Source organism: Cyprinodon tularosa, unplaced genomic scaffold (assembly GCF_016077235.1).
Source record: "Cyprinodon tularosa strain WSP-4 unplaced genomic scaffold, ASM1607723v1 ctg241, whole genome shotgun sequence".
In the NCBI taxonomy this organism is placed as follows: Eukaryota; Metazoa; Chordata; class Actinopteri; order Cyprinodontiformes; family Cyprinodontidae; genus Cyprinodon; species Cyprinodon tularosa.
The window spans coordinates 460,001-479,127 of record NW_024038899.1 but is presented as its reverse complement, the minus strand read 5'-3'; the positions used below and the strand labels follow the sequence as shown (position 1 = coordinate 479,127).

At 36.7% G+C, this 19,127-nt stretch overlaps 1 protein-coding gene across 1 annotated transcript in view; it reads right to left on the bottom strand.

The window, feature by feature from the left end:
* Positions 1-5,290: 5,290 nt before the first annotated feature.
* Positions 5,291-19,127, bottom strand: part of spag8 (sperm associated antigen 8) — a 15,334-nt gene continuing 1,497 nt past the window's right edge. The window contains exons 2-6 of the mRNA XM_038287624.1: positions 18,208-18,367; positions 17,937-17,982; positions 7,410-7,524; positions 7,185-7,247; positions 5,291-5,759 (exon numbers count right to left, since the gene is read on the bottom strand). Of these exons, the coding sequence (XP_038143552.1) occupies positions 5,652-5,759; positions 7,185-7,247; positions 7,410-7,524; positions 17,937-17,982; positions 18,208-18,367 (492 nt within the window). The 3' untranslated portion in view covers positions 5,291-5,651. The remainder of the gene's footprint in view (positions 5,760-7,184; positions 7,248-7,409; positions 7,525-17,936; positions 17,983-18,207; positions 18,368-19,127) is intronic.

Sequence of the window (19,127 nt, the reverse complement as noted above, 5' to 3'; positions counted from 1 at the left end):
CTGTCAGAGCTGCTGGGAAAATGAGGGATGGTCTCTGCTGAACCGCGCGCTGACCTGCTAACCTTTCATTAGCTGGTCGGGGTTTCATCATGGCGAAGTTCAGGAAGGCTCCTCAAAGGGTCACATGTTCTATCATAATTACTTTATTACTGTCAATGTTACCCATGAATCACTAAATCTGGGTGAAAGCTTTGTTTTTATTACAATTATATTGGTTTTCAAGTTTAATTTATTTCAAGCTCTTAGATTTACAATCCAAAAACTAACCTTTAAGTATTGAGATATATTATGGCAGTTGCTAGTATCAAAGCTTACTAAGATAAAAGAAAAAGAAAATTGTAGCCTAGTGAGCCAGGCTGACTTCTGCCATGTTTTAAGCCCAGCTTATCTATCTGGGAAAGGTCAGAGTCTCTGATCTAAAATGGACCGGATCAATCAGAGTATTGGAGTTAACAATTGCTCCAAAATTACCCATAAAGCAGCAGCACTTTTCTGTTACTATCATAGTCAAAATGTTTTAGTGATGACTCTTATCATGAGCCGAATTCACCATATAAACATATAAAATTAAATAAAACTATATAAGTATATAAAGTTTCAACCATTGATGACACTAAGAGCTATTCATACATTTTTTCTTACAGCATTTTTGCATCACATCTGAAGTTATCTGATTGGTTCTAATCAGTTTCTTTAATTTGGTTTGTCCTGTCTTTATAATATGGCTCTACCTGCTGCATTCTGGAGTGATGGTGAGTTCACACCGAACTGCAAGGTGTCTAATGAGTGTTATTTGTTATTCCCGTTTCCAATTTATGCACACAAAAAAATCAGTAAACGGATAACGGCTCATTATCTGTTTTTTCCCCTTTTGTTTTGGACACAAATAATGAGAAAACAAGTGTATTTTTGCATTTTTAATTTTTAATTACTCCTATGTAATTATAAATAGCAGTTTCTAATTAAACACAAACATAACGATTGAGACTATCAGTTCATAGAGGGTAAGGATAGCATACTTATGCATAATATATTTCTGTCCATAAATCACTTTTATTTAATTATAACACACTGGAGCTTTGAGTTCCAAAAATATGTTGTTTAATATTTACATTCGCAGTTTTTTTTTTTTTTTTTTTTTTGTGAAAAAGTACAAAACCACTTAGATTTAATAGCTTATGCAGATATTTTTCAGATAAAAGTGATACATAATGTAATACTTTCCTTTAAACTTTTGGATATTTTCCATCCATCCACTGTCTGTACATCCTTATTCTGTCATTAGATGAAACCCAACATTCAACCTAAACAGATTTATTTTTAATTTGATCAAATCAAAACCCCTTTTTTGACCGATGTATTACTGAAAATGTTCTAGCTGGTCTTTAGGGATAAAAAAAAAACATTTCACTGAAATCATCAGTGATGTATGTGTGAAGGCAGATGTAGAATATAATCAATGGTTCTATTTTGTGAGTAGGAGGTAAAGGTCACAGTATATCATCCATCCATCCATCCATCCATCCATCCATCCATCCATCCATCCATCCATCCATCCATCCATCCATCCATGTTCTGATGTGAGGATGGCCTCATTCATCGTCTGCTGAGACAGCTCAGATTAAAAGAAAGGCCTTTGTAGTTCCACACATCTGTGAACACGTAAATGACGGAGAGACAAAACTGAAATTAAAAAGGAAAACAGAAAAAAGATTAAATTAACTGTATGTCATTTCATTTGAGATGTTGGATCCAGATTTGCTCCGGGGCGGCGTGTTTCAGAAGCAGATTGGTTTTTCCTGTATCATCCTGTGAGATAATGAAATGTTTGTAGAGGAAAGCTGCATAAATAAAAGCCAAAATTACTTGTCTCCATAGCTACCGCCCACAAACCCCTGCTGAAGGCTCAGAAAGGATCAGCAGAGCTGGGAATCGTTCTCTGATCGGCGCGTTGAGTATGAATCTGTAGCCTGTGTGCTACGTTCCCCAACGTGGTGCCGGTCCACATGGAGATGCTGCCGGCCTGCAGGAACACGTCTTTGCTGAGATGGAAAGGCCCCTTTCTGTGCTGCTTTTCTTCCTTTTCTTTTCAAGGACAAAGACAAGATATTTATCCTGTGTAGGAGGAAAGCAAGGCTTTCTGTAGAACATTATTAGGTAGCACTAATTACAGGTTACACAATGCTGCAAAAAAGATGAACATCTCCAAGAAATGCTAAAAGTATTGAGAGTGTGGGTGCTTTCAAAGTAAAATCTATATTCAGCAACCTGAAGAGGACTGCTTATAAAGACTCAATACTTAAGCTGAATGCCATCTGGTAGTGATGGGAAAACATTTCTGATTGCTTCTTTGAAATTCATTTTATTCTGAGTCAGCAAACATTTTATTGTATCATAAATAAACGGATGGCTTTGTTGACTGTAGAAAACCCGAGTTGTAGAAGTTTTGAATCAGGTTTAATTTCTTTGCAGTCTGATTTCTTTTTTTCTTTTTTTGTGGGGACATTTTGCCCTCTTAGACACGGTGGTGGCAGAATCGTGCTGTGGAAGTTCTTTTTCTTGTCAGAGTTGATGGAAGATGGGTGGAGCTAATTCAAGGTAATGCTGGAAAGCAACAAAACACAGACGCTTGTCAGAATAAAATGTTCTAAATTTAATTTAATTTCATCCCTCCTTAACCCTTTAAAGCCCGATCCAAGAATAAAACAAAACAGAAAATAACTTTTTTTTGGTTTAAAGTCCTTATTTGGTATTTTTAACAAAATATGTAAAAAAAAAAAAAAAAAAAAAAAAAAAAACAGAAATAAATTTTTTATAATAATTTATTACTATGCGATAAGTTAAGATTATTTTTGGTGTAGTCTTCTGCCCTCTGTTATCAGGTATATCTGATTGTGTACAATAGGATTTTGAGCAAAGTTTTTACCATTAAATTATGCAAAAGGTGTCAGACGCAAAACATTTCAGAAACCGTATGTATCAAATATGATACATTTGGCATTATAGGGTTAAAAATAGTAAAATTTACTCAAATTATGACTCTTCCGAGGAAAATAGGTTGAACTCCATATAAACACTTCATGCCAGAGGTTTAGCAGAACCACTTGGATCAAAGCATATTTATTATTGAGTATAGTCCAATCAAAACCTGAGTTTATGCAAAAAAAATATTTAAAACAAATGTTCAGAGCTACTCTTCTTTTATTATTTAATCTTTATTTAACCAGGAAAAAAATGTAATTTAGATAAAAAAAAACTCCTTTTGAAGAGAGTCCTGGCCAAGAGGCAGCAAAGTTGCATAATAAGCAGAGATACATTAAATTAAATGACAGGTACATAAGAAAACATATCAAGTAAAACAATTACAGATCATTCAAGCTGATTCAAATTCTTTCACTTTTAACTTAAAGAAATTAAAAATAAAAACTCAGTCAACTTCCAGTTTCTTTGTTAAAAATTCCACACACAAGGAGCTGCGTAACTAAAGGCTTTCTTCTCTAGTTCTGTGCGGCAAAAGGAACATTGAGCAACAGCTGATCGTTGGATCTCAGGGCAGAAGAAGTTATGCTTTTCTGTGTAAGTAAGGTACAAATGTAAGACGGCAGTAATCCAAGAAGGGCCTTGGAAATAAAAGTGTACCAATGACACTGCCTTCTCGCAGAGAGGGAAGGCCATCCCACCTAAGCAACATATTCTCATTATCAGTTCATATGAAATCGTGCGAAAAGTTATGCACAGTATTTCGTACGTTTTGGACGTTTTTCCTCGAAAATACAGATCAGTGCGCATGCGCAGCCAGACAGACGAAAAAAGCAGATCCGCGGACGGACGTAAAACTGGGAAAAACAGTGCAATAATCACTTCTTCAGGTCTCTAACTAGGTTGCTTGCTGCTTTGTATCTTAGGGTTAGGGTTAATTGTATGTTAAATTCTATTTAATGGTGCATAAGATGCGCATGCGCAAGGATATCTTGTCTCGAGGCAAGACGTAAAAATACGACGAAAAAACGTCTAAAACGTACGAAATTACGGTGCATAACTTTTCGTACGATTTCATACGAACTAATAATGATGTCATGGCTCTACAGTTTGTGATGAGCCTTAATGAAGCATGGGAAACAGAGTCCAACATTTGAAGACATGAAGAAATAGCATTCTTATAAAAACAGGTCACCATAGGCAGAAGGTGGCAGAGAAAAGGCGCTTTTTTACTCCAAAAGAAGAACATGCCTTATTACAAAAGAAGAGTCCCAGTTTAACTTTTTAACACTGCTTTCAACATGGAAGAATTTGAGCTATTTTTCAAGAAGCAATTTCAGCTGGGAAACAAACCCTAAATCGCTTGGAGCTGTAAATGCAGCCATAGATTTGTACTAAATTTTTTTTTACAGTTTTAAAATGTATGCAAAAATGTTTGCTTAAGCTTCTTTCTTTAAACTCATACCGGTGTACTGCTTTGTACAAGTGTTTCCGAACGGTCAATTTTTTTTTAGATATAAATTTGTTTCCCTATAATGTATTTTTTTTCTCTAAAATGAAACTTTCTCTCACCTAAAATCTAACTTATTTAAAATGTGAATTTGTTTCCTAAAATATAAATTTGTTTGCTAAAATTTAAATTTGTTTTTAAAAATTTTTACTTTTTTTTTTTCAAAAATACATTTGTTTCATAAAATATAATTTTTTTTCTTCAAATGTTATATGTTTTTTATTTGTTAATGTGTTTTTGAATTGTAAATGTGTTTTGCACTTCTCAGCCACCGTAGCTTTGTGTTTGTCTGCCAAATTGAAATAAGGATTAAACACAAAAAGGTTTTATGTGTAACCATGAAAAAACGTGAAAATGTCTGAAGTTCAGTGTGGACTGTAAAACAAACCTAAATAATTCTCATAATACAGCATAACGAGTAAAGAATTATTTGAAGTTATCTCTTTAATAAAAGCTTAAAGAGAAGGAGAATGCATCATATGCAGACATAAAGCCCTGTATTGCACTGGGTTATTGGCTCTATTGTGATATTTTATGTGTTTAAACTGAAGTGCTTTGTCTAAAGCCTTTTAATGTTTCATAATGGAAATCTTTCTTGCTTTCTAAAAGTGTAAATGGTGACACGTTCCTGTTATGCAACACTTTTATAATGTGTTTGAGACAGAAAAATGGAAAGCATAGACTAATAATGCATAAATGTACTTTATTGTGTAGAGGTTTAAATGAGATACAAAGTGAAAAATAGATTTATTTTTACTGAAGCTATAATTGAGTTTTATATGTTGGATTTTGAGGTCCTTGTTTGCCAAACCACCCAAAGATTTTCATATAGACACCTTCAAATACTTACATGATGTTCCTGAACCAGTCCAGAAGAGAGACAATAAACTGAAATACTTTATTTATTTTAATTCACAAGAACCTGACACAGTCACAGTCCCATTGCTGCTGCCTTATATATGCAGATAGTTGGAAAACATGGAGCTTACTGAGGTTATATAACCTGTCTATCATGTGAAGTTTTCAGTGAAGTCCCAGTGTGTATTTTCTAGTTTATGCTCCGGTTGGAGGAGGCTGCAGATGTTTGTTAGAAGAAATCCAAAGCAGATGGATTTCAACAGCATGTCGGAGCACCTGCTGGTAATGAAGGGATGTAGACGGCTCAGAGGTCAGGGGGCAGCTCCTCTTCATCCAGGCGTTCACTGATAGGGGTGCTGAACAGAGACGACTTCTTGAAAGGGGAGTTCGGGTTCCGGATGGGTGTAACACCCTGTAAACCAAAAAACACAGTAAAACGGTCAGATGGGTGGATGGATGGATGGATGGGAATAGAAAAGGATAGAAATTGAACTTTATTGATCTCACAATGGAGAAATTAACTCTGCATTTGACTGATCCCCTTGGGGAGCAGTGTGGGATTAAGGGTCTTGCTCAGGGACCCAGAATGCAGGCTGTGGGGATCGAACCAGGTACTTGCAACCTTCTCAGAGCACAAGCTCACAGCTCTAACCACTAGGCCAACACATGGATGGATGGATGGATGGATGGATGGATGGATGGATGGATGGATGGATGGATGGATGGATGAATGGATGGATGGATGGATGGATGGATGGATGGATGGATGGATGGATGGATGGATGGATGGTAGGTAGGTATACTGTGACCTTTACCTCCCACTCTCAAGACCATTGGTTACATCCTACATCTGCCTTTAAACATACATCACTGAGGATTTCAGTGAGATGTTTTTTAATCAATAAAGACCAATTAGAACATTTTCAGTAATATGGTCAAAAAAGGGGTTTGATTTGACAAAATTATAAATAAATCTGTGTAGGTTGAATGTTGGGTTTCATCTAATGACAGAATAAGGATGTACAGACAGTGGATGGATAGAAAATATCCAAAAGTTTAAGGAAAGTATTACATTTTGTGTCACTCTTATCTGAAAAACTCTGCATAGGCTCCTAAATCTCAGTGGTTTTGCACTTAAATAAAGTAAAAAAAAAAAAAAAACTGCCTATCTAAATATGAAACAACATATTTTTGGAACTCATAGCTATTAATTTAAACTTGCAGTGTGTTACTCAGTAAAACGGTCAGCTGCATGGATGGATGGATGATGTACAGGAACCCTGTAAAATATTTATTCCCTTTTGCTAAAACAAAGACAAACAGATGTTTTCCCAAGTAGTTAATCTAATTCAGACAGTTTCTCTGTCGGGATAAAAAAGTCATCTTCATTATGAACGTGGCAAAGATTTGGGAATGGAATGAGAGGAATGTCCTGGATCTAAAAACACAGTGTAATAGTTTGAGGAGGCTGAAGCCATGGATGTCTCCTTATCTGTAAACATGTATAATGTAAGGATGTGATGATGTGGCAGACTGGAGTTCTATAAAATGCTTCTCTAACTGTGATTTTTCAATAAGATAGGAGCCCGCCCCGCCTTCTGTAACTCTACGTAACTTCTCTGGTCTGAGTAAGATTACAATTTCCATCAAAATCTCTTATCATGTCTCATGGTTATTTAATACATATGAATTATGGGTTATTTAAAGAGTTTGTCATGAGTGATCTCTTCTCAGGAAAATAACTGGAGCAAGAGGGCTTCAAGGTGTCTTTTACGCCGCTAAGATCACAGATCATACAGTAAGTTATTGATTCATTATTATCAGAAGGCTGACAAACCTGTATCTTCTGGCAGTTTTCACTCCAAAATGTTATGGCCTGCTCAAATTTATAATCGCGCATCTGGAAACAAGAGAGAACAAATCAAACAAGGCACTGACCCATACATCAGGATGGTGAAATACAGAAAGGTTCTCGTTCATTTAAGCTGATAATAGTTAACTGATATTCAGCAGAAAATCCTACAGACGTCACTAACGATCAAGCAGGAACTTCAACACATACATGCTTCGACTTTGGTCTGCTGGGAACAAATCCTAAGACACAGAAATCCCTCTGAGTTGTAGAGCAATAGTCCACTTCAGGTTCTGGTGGGGTTAGTTCAGCTTGAAACTTCTCCCTGTGAAAACAGGAAGAGTTGTATAAACCCATGAGGGGGATAAAACCTATTTAATAAGTTCAGAGGATCATGTTAGAATTATAGGTGTTGGTTAAAAAAAAAAACTTTACAATTTTGTTTTACCATTAAAATAAACTGTAAATTTAAACTGAAAATAATTTAGTCAGGTGGAATAAGAAAATAAAAACTGCAATATTCGCATATTTCAATATTCATGTGGTGCTCATTTTGGTTTACATTTTATCATTTAAATCTTTAATTGAATATTTAATCTTTTTTTTTGTATACTGTATGTTGTCAAAGTCTGATATTTTAAGGGATCTTTTGCCTCCAACGTTCTTTAAATGACCTCAAAGGTGTTCAGGTCCGAGCCAAGGCACAAGTAAGCAAAGCAGGTGCTTAGGGACCAAAGGGAACTAGGGGCCCCAACAGCAATTAACTATTGTTTTTTTTTTTTTGGATTTTCTTTTTTTTTATGCAAGGTTTTTATTTAAACTTATTTGCAAAAAATCTATTTCATTATAGAATTATGCATTTTCACATCAGCCTATCTTTAAAACTGTAGAAATCATTACTGATATGTGAAAAAACAGATTGTTGATCTTTGCGCCAGGTAAATAGATCATATTGCCCTGACATGTTAATTTAACCCAATGGTATTAAGACCAGAACCTAGCTTTTATTTTTAATATAACTTTGAATGAATAATTTATTTACCTTTTATAAATGGTTTAGATGCATTTCATAATTAATAAACTATCTGTAAATCATGAATAAATGGTCTCTTTATCATTTATAAATGATGGATTTTATGGTTATTTTAAAGCTCCTATTTTTCACTTTGACCGCGCTATCCAAACATTATCAGTTAAGTTTCCAGCCTAATTTTTGTTCCATTGTCTTTATCATTTTGTTTTTTTAATACTTTTTAATGAAATCCTTCTATTTCAATGTGTCACTTTTTTCTTTTCACCCTTTATTCATGTTGCCTCTGTGCAACCGAATGTACTTTTTTTTTTTTTTCTCTTGCACAGTATTTTGAAAGGTCATGCAACTGATATGTGCTCAATAAAAACACTTGCTTTGCCGTACAGCAGTGGGTATTTTTTGCAGAAATAGAGGGACACAAAATCCAGTTTTGCTTAGACCTTCACTGAGGCTTGGGTCCAGCCCTGACTGTCAGCCATTTCCATTTGGTTGAGGGCTTGTCCTCAGTGTGACACTGAAATTTAAAATCCATCTTAATCTCCAGCTTCCTAGTCTCCCTTCTAGGGCTTTGGGTCCAACCCAAGTCAAGTCTTTAGAAGCCTATAAGTGAAATATCCTGGATTTTAACTCCATCTATTTTCCCATCAACTCTGACCAGCTTTCCAGTCCCTGCAGGGGAGGTTGTTTTTGTACCAAACATACTTTCCATTATTATGTGACTCTTTAAGGATAAAAGATTATTCATTAAAACTTCCCATTTTTAGGTGATAAGTAATTGTCACCAATCCCCCCATAAACTTGACTCTAACTACGGTAATCTCTGATGGTCCACAGTACAAGTTAGTGTGATGCGCCCTCTTATCCATTTTTAGAAGTAGAATAAGGTGTATAATTCTGCTTTTATTTTAGATCTTTCTTGCTTCTGAATGTTGCATCATGAAACACATAACATAAAGTGAAAGAATCCAGCATATGTTTATGGTGAAGAGCTGCATTCAGGAATCATCGGACTTGTAAAGGTACTGTATCTTGCCCTGGGTGAACGTCCTGCGTTTCAATGCCCACACAGAGCCGCAAACAAGTCTGTCAAGGCCAAATAACAGTGTGGGTGAATCAAAGACATGTCAGGTGTTATCAGCCACCCAGGAGTTTGAAATGCCACTTTGTATCACGTAATTGTTCAGTAGTTTTGATTTGTGTAACATAGCAAATACAGTCACAAACCAAGACAAACCAAACATATCCTGATATTGTTCAATGCAAAAAATTAAAATCGAAATAAGTCCTGTTTTCTTAAAATAAGTGTATTTTGCCTTGAATTGAGGAGGTAAGTGAGACACTCTGCCAATGGAACAAGACAATTTACATTTTAAATAAGAAAAAACAATTTTATTGTCTTATTTCAAGTGCATATAATCTAATTATCTTATATTAAGAGTAAAAATACTCATCTCATTGGCAAATCATCTTATTTAACTACTCAAATTAAGGGTAAATACACTTATTTTAAGAAGTTTTGACTTATTTCTAGATGGTTTTTCCAGTGTTAGGATACCTGTCTGTGTGTTTGTGTTTTTGTGTTTGTCTCCCTTCCTCCACCAGGAGGCGCCTGGTTCTGGTCCGCCTCCTCACACACCTGCGGAGGATTACCTCGTTAACAGAGCGCTCTTAAGCTGCTGACTGCCTTTACCTCGACGCCAGAGTGTTTGCCAGTTTTGGGTACTCTAGCCAAGCTGAGTTTTGCTGAGTCAAACTGAGTTTTTGCCAACCTGAGTCTTAACCTTGTTATTTTGTCTTTGCCTCTCGGCAGGAAGTCATCCTGCAAACTGGATGTTCTGGACCTTCTCTCCCTGGAAGGATCATCTGAGCTTCAAACTGAGCTGAGGATTCAAACTGGAGGTTTGGATCCACTTTCCTTCAAGAGATTTTTTGAGCTTCACAATGAGCAAGGGATTCATCTCCACAACAACCCATTCAAGTACCCCAGGAAATCTAAGTGGCGACAGTTTCTCCGTTCACCTACAAACAACCGCATTCTGGGTAAACCCTGTCTGCCCTCCATCGAATGAGACAAACACTGGAACACCCCACACCGACTGGAGTTAAAGAGTCAACCACTTATCTGGAAACGTGATTCTACAATCTATTTCTCCTCTTCAAGTTCCAGAATCAATTTTCCCACTGTACCTGAACTAACCGCAGTATCTTCCCCTCACCTTCCAGTTCCGGTTGAGCAGTGTTCAGAGCAATACTAGACTCTTCACAATCTCCTCAATCAACATGTTAAACTTTCCCCTGATCTCTCTCTGTATTGGTTTTCTACTTTTTGGGTCAGACTTTAGTTAAATCATGACAGATATTGACATTCTAGGCATCTTTTAGATCATTGTGAAGTGCTGTTGGATGCAAATTTTACGATTATGAGAAGTAACTTTTATTAGTTTTAAAATATAAACTCAGAACATAAACCAATATCTCTATATTTATGCATAGATCGATCATCTAATTCTGCTTCAGTCATATCCCATCATCAGCAGGGAGAAAGCTGAGAGAACCACACTGACATGTGAAACAATCAAATATTTATCCTTTATTTAGAAATTTTTCATGGTTTTAAGTGAGTTATTGTTATTTTATTTAATCTATGGTAAATAATTTGATTTAATGATTGAACCCAAACAATACACATCTACAGAATAAATTTGGAAGTTATCTAAAATCCTATGGAGGTAAATTCAACACATTTAAAGTTTCTACATTGGTCCACATTAGATAAAGTTTAAGTTACACTTTTAAAAGTATTGAACAGTTCACACTGAGTGAGTACATAAAACACTCTTTATAGTTTAAATCCAACACTTATCAGGTTTGAATTTAGCTAACACAATTTTATAGTCACCAGCTAACACCATACACTAGTGTTAACTCTTATTTGGATTTATGGAGAAATAAAACTGAGTATTATCAGAATAACAGCTGTAATTAATCTCATGCTGTCTGATATATTGTTGTCGGAGCTGCCCTCGGGCACCATTGCTGCTGTAAACAAGCACTACCGAGCCCTTTGAACACGATTAACATTTCATCAGTGCGAAATGTGTGGTCCTAGTGCAGGACTAATTTATGCATCCTATGCACAACTTCCTACCTTTGACTAGACGCTTCTAGTGGCTATCCATCATGACTGGGATCAGTCTGAGGAAAGATCTCAAAGGGAACAAGGTCTGGACTTTGACTTAGACCCTATCTTATCATGTTATGTTAATATGATGTTAAAGGGTACAACTCTGTTTTAGCTTTATATTTCTTTTTTACAGACAGCCTCGTGTTTTTCCCAAGCATTGGACTAGAATGCACTTTCATATTGTCAGTAGAAACAGGTTGCAAGTTATGACATTTTTACAATTTTTTACAGGAGATTTTGAGCATTTACTTCCTGCTCTCAGGTTGAACTTCTTTAGATGGTCAGATATGGACATGCTGCTGGATGTGGAAAAGAACAGCTTATATCTGAGATTTTAACAAGGCAAAAATCCCTCAGAATGCTGAGTGATTATCTTTTAATCAGGTGCATCTGATGTTAGGCTTAATGCATGTTCAAGGGAATTAGTACGAGGGTATAATTATATTTTTTTTTCCAAAGAACTGTTGTTTTTTTTAGTAAATCTTACATAAAGGACTTATGTTGTCTTATTGGCTGTGAGAACAACTGTTACAAAAGAGAGGCAGGTCTGCTTGTTATTGCTTTATGGTTGTGTTTCTATTGATTATCTTTAAAGAAAAGCATTCAGTCATTAACTGTTGGCAACAAAATGGCCTCAAACGGAGGAAAATCAATGCAACAAATATAATAAGTAAACAGTTTACTGGATGATTTACTTTTCAAGGTTCAGTTATGGAAGAGTGTGTCACAGAATTGTGTTACCACCAGTGCACAGCTTGTTAATACTGCTATTAGGTTGATGTGAGCACATTTGTTGTGCACAAATAGGTCATAAAATGTGAATAATTAACTTGCACAAAGAAGGGTAGCATACGGGGGGAGCATCTTCTGTCCAAACCAGCATCCAGAACCGACATAAATTCTGCAGGGACTGCCGGGAATATTGGTCCAAAGTTAATTACTCTGATAAATCCTCCTTCAAATTGTTTCAGACATTTGAAAATTCTGATCAGAATATTTACAATTTAGACTTCTGTTCAAGAAATGTCATATATTTTAACCATACCAAACCAAAAACAAACTGTCTTACACAAGATAAAGCATACCAACACTTACAAGAAAAATAAACCAGTTTAAAACAAACAAGGTCAAAAACTGAAGTCTCACTAGTTGTAAACGCCAAAGAATAATGGTAGGTTTGAAGCTGAGTTTTAAGGTAGCCAGTAAAGTAGCCTTTCTCATGTGTCCAGGCAGGTTATTCCATAGTTGAGGGGCAAACAACGGGAAAAGCTACAGTGTGTAATTTCCAGCAACATCTAATGGTCAAACTGCAACGACATGAATCGCTCCCACCACCGATCCTTCCCCTCCAACAATATGGAGGCTGTCATGGTACTAAATGGCTTTGGCAACATCGGAGAAAGCTGTTCAGCAAAGTGATATAAATAAGCTGTAATTGTAGTTTGATAGCAAGATTGTGCTGGTTGGAAGCAGATGTATTCCCTGTTTACAGAGTCTTAGTCTTGACTGTTGTGAGAAAGTTATTAGATGAGGAAGAGGGTGAGGAAGAGGGCAAAGAGGCAGCCAGGGCCAGGTGAGGGAGAGGTGCTGGCAGGATGACTGGAGGAAAGGAGGCAAGATTTAAAGCTTTCCAAATGAGGCAGAGAGAAGTAACCGAGGTACTTATCCTGAATATAATTTTGTGGTATACCTACATCAGGCATGCCCAAAGTCGGTCCTCGTGGGCCACTGTCCTACAGGTTTTCAATGTTCCTCCTCTTCAGCAAAACATGATTCGGATGATTGCAGTTCAACAAAAGCCTGCTAATTAGTTTTCAACGGAATTCAGCTGAAACCTCTAAAACCTGCAGGACAACGGCCCTCGAGGACCAACTTTGGACATGCCTGACCTACATGGTCTGTGTGATATGAATAATCCTAATTCAACATGTTTCATTTAAAGCTCTAAGCGTTAAAGTTACTGCTGATGTTACTCTATACTGCTGCAGTCACATTTGAGCGCAATGGCGATTTCTACTGTCACTAGTTTGTCAGCTATGAGCTGCCATAGCACAAAGATGTCTGCCTCCATAAATGCGAGACCTGGTCCTACGCAGGGGCGGATTTACCATTAGGCAGTACTATGCAGTTGCCTAGGGCCCCAAGTTCCTGGGGGCACCATAAAACTCTGTTTACATGTATGGTTAAAGGTGCAGTAGGAGATCTGGGAAAAATGGTTCCAGCAAGGTATATTTTTGAACATACAACCATGCCTCTCGCTTCAGACCACTTCTCGAAAGAGTACAAACATAGAGAGGAAAACAACAAGAAAAGGGACAAGAAGAGAGGGACAAAACCTAGAACAAATAATGTATGTCTATTTTAATAAAACATCTGTATAATGGGTCTGTTTTATGTGCTGTCTTCTCAGTTCAGAGGGCCCCCTGCCTGTCTTTGCCTGGGGCCCCAAATTTCCTAAATCCGTCCCTGCTCCTACGTTATTATAAACAGCAATTTCTAAGGCAACAAAAACATAAAGATTGGGACTTCCAGTTCAAAGATGATAATAAATAACCTGCCTATCTATAATATTTTACATCCGTCAGTAAATCCCTGTGATTATTACACACTGGAGCTTTAAACCTCAGTACCTGCAGGAGCTGCTGGTCAGCTGACCTGAAGGGCCGAGAGGAAGAATAGAGCTGAAGAGCCTACTAGAGGTACAGCGGGGAAAGGTCATTCAATCACTTAAAAACAAAAATTTAAAATCTTAAAATAACTCTGAAATGCAGAGAGTGCCACCGGAGGAAGGCCAGAATAGGGGTAATATGATAATTTTTTTTGCAGTACCTGTTGAAAGACACACAGTAACGTTTTGAACCTGCTCCAAACGAGAGAGCAGAGACTGATTAACTCCAACATAAAGACCATTACAGGAATCCAGGCGGGATAAAATAAAAGAATGAATCAGAGTTTAAAACAGTAGACTTGACAGAGGGGATTTTAGTTCTGCCAGCTGCCTTCAGTGATAAAACATGATTTAACACCCCTCTAATCTGTCTTTCAAATTTCATATTAAAAAACCTGAGAACCCGTGGTCGGTTAAAAAAAGTTCAGATCAGAGAAACAAAAGTCTTGTGATCAAGACCAAGCAGGAAAGAGACAAGGCTGCGTCACTGGAGGACAGTTTAACAGTGAAAATATTTATTGTTTGCAATAACTGGATTTAATGCTGAGAAATCATTTTTGCATCAAGACTCAAAACACATAAAGCTGTAAATTAGATAGCAAAAATATGGCATGGACTCTGTTTATGACCTTGTTAAAACCTTCATCCGTTTGGAGAAAAAGTTTTTCCACTGTACAGATTTCTTTTGTTATACTTGAATGTCAAGTAACGAAGGACAAATACTTCATTACTATACTTAAGTACAGTTTTTAGGTATCTATACTTTACTCCATTACTTATTTTTCTTCCTACTTCTGACTTCTACTCATTACATTTTCACACAAGTATCTGTACTTTCCATTCTATTACTTTCTATTACTCTTGGCTTTTGTTTAATGTTTATAAATATTCATTTCACGTCATGTGCGCCATCCAATGCAGATCATTGGCTCCATCCACATCTAGTGAAAACTAGTGTAATGGGATGAGTCATAGAACGCAAACACTCATTGTTTAGCTATTTGTCAAATTTGTACTGACGCCAAAGGAAATAATCAGAAGCAAGCAGCTGTTCTTCAAAGTGCAAACGTGAATTGTCTATGCCATGCTGCAATGTAGGATTCAGAAAAGATGTTAAAATGTCTGAATGGTTGGACACAGGCGAGAGCGTATCGGGAGATGGAGACCAAAAAGACCTCCCTCATCCTTGGTTTTATCTCAGAGAATTTTTCAAAATAGTGGAAAAATTAAGCTTTCAATTCATATAGCGGCATCTGGCTGTTTTTTTAAAGGTTACTTTATACTTTTATACTTTTATACAAAGTTGTTTTTGGAGCACATACTTTTTCACTTTTACTTGAGTAAAGAGGCAAAGTTGATAATTCAACTTTTACCAGAGTGTTTCTATACTTCTACTTAAGTAACAAATGTGTGTACTTTTGACACCACTGCTTGAATGTATTTAGCTTTTATTTAATAATTAAGAAAATGAACCAGTTGGCTAATCGAATAACTGAGTGGAGGCGTGTTTTTGCATAACTTTGAGGCGAGTTTTGAAATTGATCCACATTGGAGGAAATCATTTTTAAGTAATTGTACAGAATCTAATGCCGGTCAAAGTTTGGACTTTGACTAGGCCACGGGAAAAACTACATTCAACAGAAACGAAAAGTAACGAAAATTGCCCGATTATGCTTCAAGTAATCAACTGATGGTTAGATGTTACCAGGTCCCTAGGGAAGGTAAACGGTCCCAGACCACTACACTACCACCACCATGTATGACTGTAAGTGTGGGGTTATTTTCAAACAGCAAAACAAACTCTTTTCCAATAAAATTCACTTTTACAATAAATGGAACCTATTTTTAGGGTGTTTTCTTCCAAAAGACAGCTGTTGTCTGAGTTCTTCATGGTAAGCGGCAGTTGTTTCCCCCACAAATTTCTTTTTCAATCTAGTTTGCTCTTACTAGAACTTAGACTGGACCACATACTATGTTTGAAACAAATAATTCAGATTGTGATCATACAGTAGAACAGGCAATACTGAGTAATTTCTTTCATATTTTGTGATGGAAGGGACTAGACTGTTACTAAAGCAATATTCATTCAGAACGACAGAAATGTCAGTCTATTAAACAATTGACAATACTGTACCTTAGAGGTGAAAATTTATACAGTATCAGCCATTCAAAAAGGCGCTTCCCAGTCAAACGGCAGACGAATGGCAGCACACTTCCCTCCAACTTCCAGCGTTATGCATATTTTTTTACTCTCACTTCACCCTTTTACTGAATTACAAGGTCTGATTAGGAGATCCTGCTTCTCTTTAGATCTTAATGTCCTCAAATTATGACAGAAAATGTAGGTACAAAGATTGATGCTTAAAAAGGAATTGTAGGGGATAGGGCAAAGGACCAGCCAAATCAAGGAAAGTGGGGAAGTTTTGATTGGCTACTACTGTATATAATGGCTAAAATTGTGGGTCTTTGGAGTCTTTATAAACTTTTACAGACTGATAGATTTCAGTGACTTTGCTTGTTATCTGTTTTGACTCTTTGGATCAGGGTGTAATATGTGCTTTCAGATCTTTTCCAACTTCATACTTTGTGCCACATCTTCAGGCAGTAACAAAGTAACCTGACTCCGCCAGATGGATTCACTCCACATATCCATCTGGAAACCTTCCGTTGAAGTAATTTTGGAAAGGGGCGAAAATACTGGTTAGCTGATTGGCCTATGTTGGTGATAGACGGGCCAAATAAACCAATCAGATCAACGAAGCATATGACGTACTAACAGAGCAACCACGAAAACACAATCATAAGCCAGGCTAACTCTTGCTGAAACCAGTCGGGAGAAGAGCAAAAACATCTTTTCCTCTGAGAAAAGCCTCCAGAGCAGTGTTTTGCTCTTCTTTCAGTGAAGAAATACTCTGTAATTCCGATAAAACTTGCTCGATAGCCACGCTAACGCTAGTTTCATCGGCTGAAGCCGCCATGTTCTTGAGACTGAACTGTCGCGCTTCTCGTTGCGTCACACCTCAACCCGCCTCAAAGCCAACGCTGATTGGACGTTCGTTTGGTGAACGGCTCCAAATTTTCTTTAACGGAAAGTCTCCAGACTGATCTGCGAGTGAAACCTTGAAAGCTCGCGAGATCAGGATGGTCTCACGAGGCTAGTAACCAGGCCTAAAAGGGTCACATTTCGGCACAAAATGTGATGAAACACCTCATTTGATCTTTAAATTGGATGTATTATATATTTTTTTCACTTAAGGCTAAGTTAGTATGATATATTTAACTTTTCAAATGAATAAAATAATAACTATAAAATTTTGTATTTATTTAGGTTATCGTTTACAATAAAACTAGTGTTATAGTCTAGGCCATAAGAAAAAAAACATTTTGAAGCAATATGTAAAATGGTAATTACTTTCCGCTGCTCTATGTGAACACTGTGTTTAACATAACCAACAAGGCAAAAAAAAAACTCTGTGCCCTTAGTATGAATCATTCAACACTAATGTGTACATATAAAAGAACGGAAAATGAATCATGGCTTCATAGTGAATATTTGGAAACAATTTAGTGTTAGTCAGACTGTTTTCCTCGAATTCACAAAGCTCTTTTTCAGCACATAAATGCAGCAGGACAGTCATTTCTGTGGGGGAACCCTTTATCAGCCCTGTCAGAAAGACTGCCCTCTGTGTGAAATAACACCATAAACTAAGCCAGACATGTAAATATTACCCCTTTCTCCTGCAACGCGTCTAATGGCGCTCTCCGGACCGCTTCCAGAGACCGTGTACATTGTAAGTGCATCCAGAAATACAATTTTCTTCTCCTGCATCAAAAGACTTGCCTGTGACTCACCTAATCATCTGGGTAATATGTTTCTCCAACTGCTCCCTCCTGATGCCTGCGCCGTGGAAATATAAAAGAAATGAACTTGGAGAGCACGACAAATCATCCCAAACAAGATTTTCACAGCTAATAAATAGAGGTCAAAACAGTTATTAGTCTGTGCGCTGAACTCTAAATCTTAACTGATGGTGGATAAACTCCTTTCAGCTCTTTTGAACTGCACCTAAGCCACTATCAGTAATATAATGGGTTATGATGAAATCAGCATAAAGGCACTAACCCTTCTGCCTGAATCCTGGACTCTTCAGAGGACTGTGAGCAGCTTTGGTTGTGGTTAAAGTCTCCATTTTACACTTTTGTTCTGTTGTGAGAATCCCTTCGTGTCCGATTGTCTGGATGCTCCTCTTGGAGTCATCGATGTCCAGAGCGGCAACTGCTTCCTGGAGAACAACAAAAGTCATAGAGCCCTGTTAAAAGCTAAAAACATAAAATCACAGCACACTGGTGCTTATATTTTAACTTGGACACTTTTTCCGTCTCATTTACTGAACACTAAAAAAATTTATTGAACCAATTTATTTTGCAAAAATCTGACTGAGGCAGAAATATTGTTTAAACAGTTTTGTTGGTAATATTAAACAGTATTAAACAGAGCCAGGAGAAAATATTACAAAGATTTTTATTTTTATCTAACTCCAATTTAGATGAAGGCCCATTTCTACCACTTGAAAGTAAAAGAATAGCATGTGGCGTGTCATAATTATGGGATTTAAATTCATACATATGAGTTTTAAAATCATAAGATATAAATCCATAAATTCTACTTCCTAAGTAATAATTATGAGATATAAAATCATCATTATGAGATTCAATAAATATGACTTAAAGTCAAAGGGAAAGGTACGGAAGAGGATTAGGTTCACTGGAAAAAAAAAAAGTTTACTGATTTTAAAATTTTATTTCAATTTTACGACGGAGTATTAGGGCCACACATGAAGAGAAAAAATATTTTTGCCATGACGAGATGAAACTCGACATGTCGACTTTAAAGTCGACATGTCGACATTAAACTCAACATTTCGAGAATAAAGTTGAAATGTCATGTTGAGTTTAATCTCGACGTGTCGACTTTAAACTCGCCCTGTCGACTTTAAACTCGCCATTTCGAGAATAAAGTAGAAATGTCATGTTGAGTTTAAT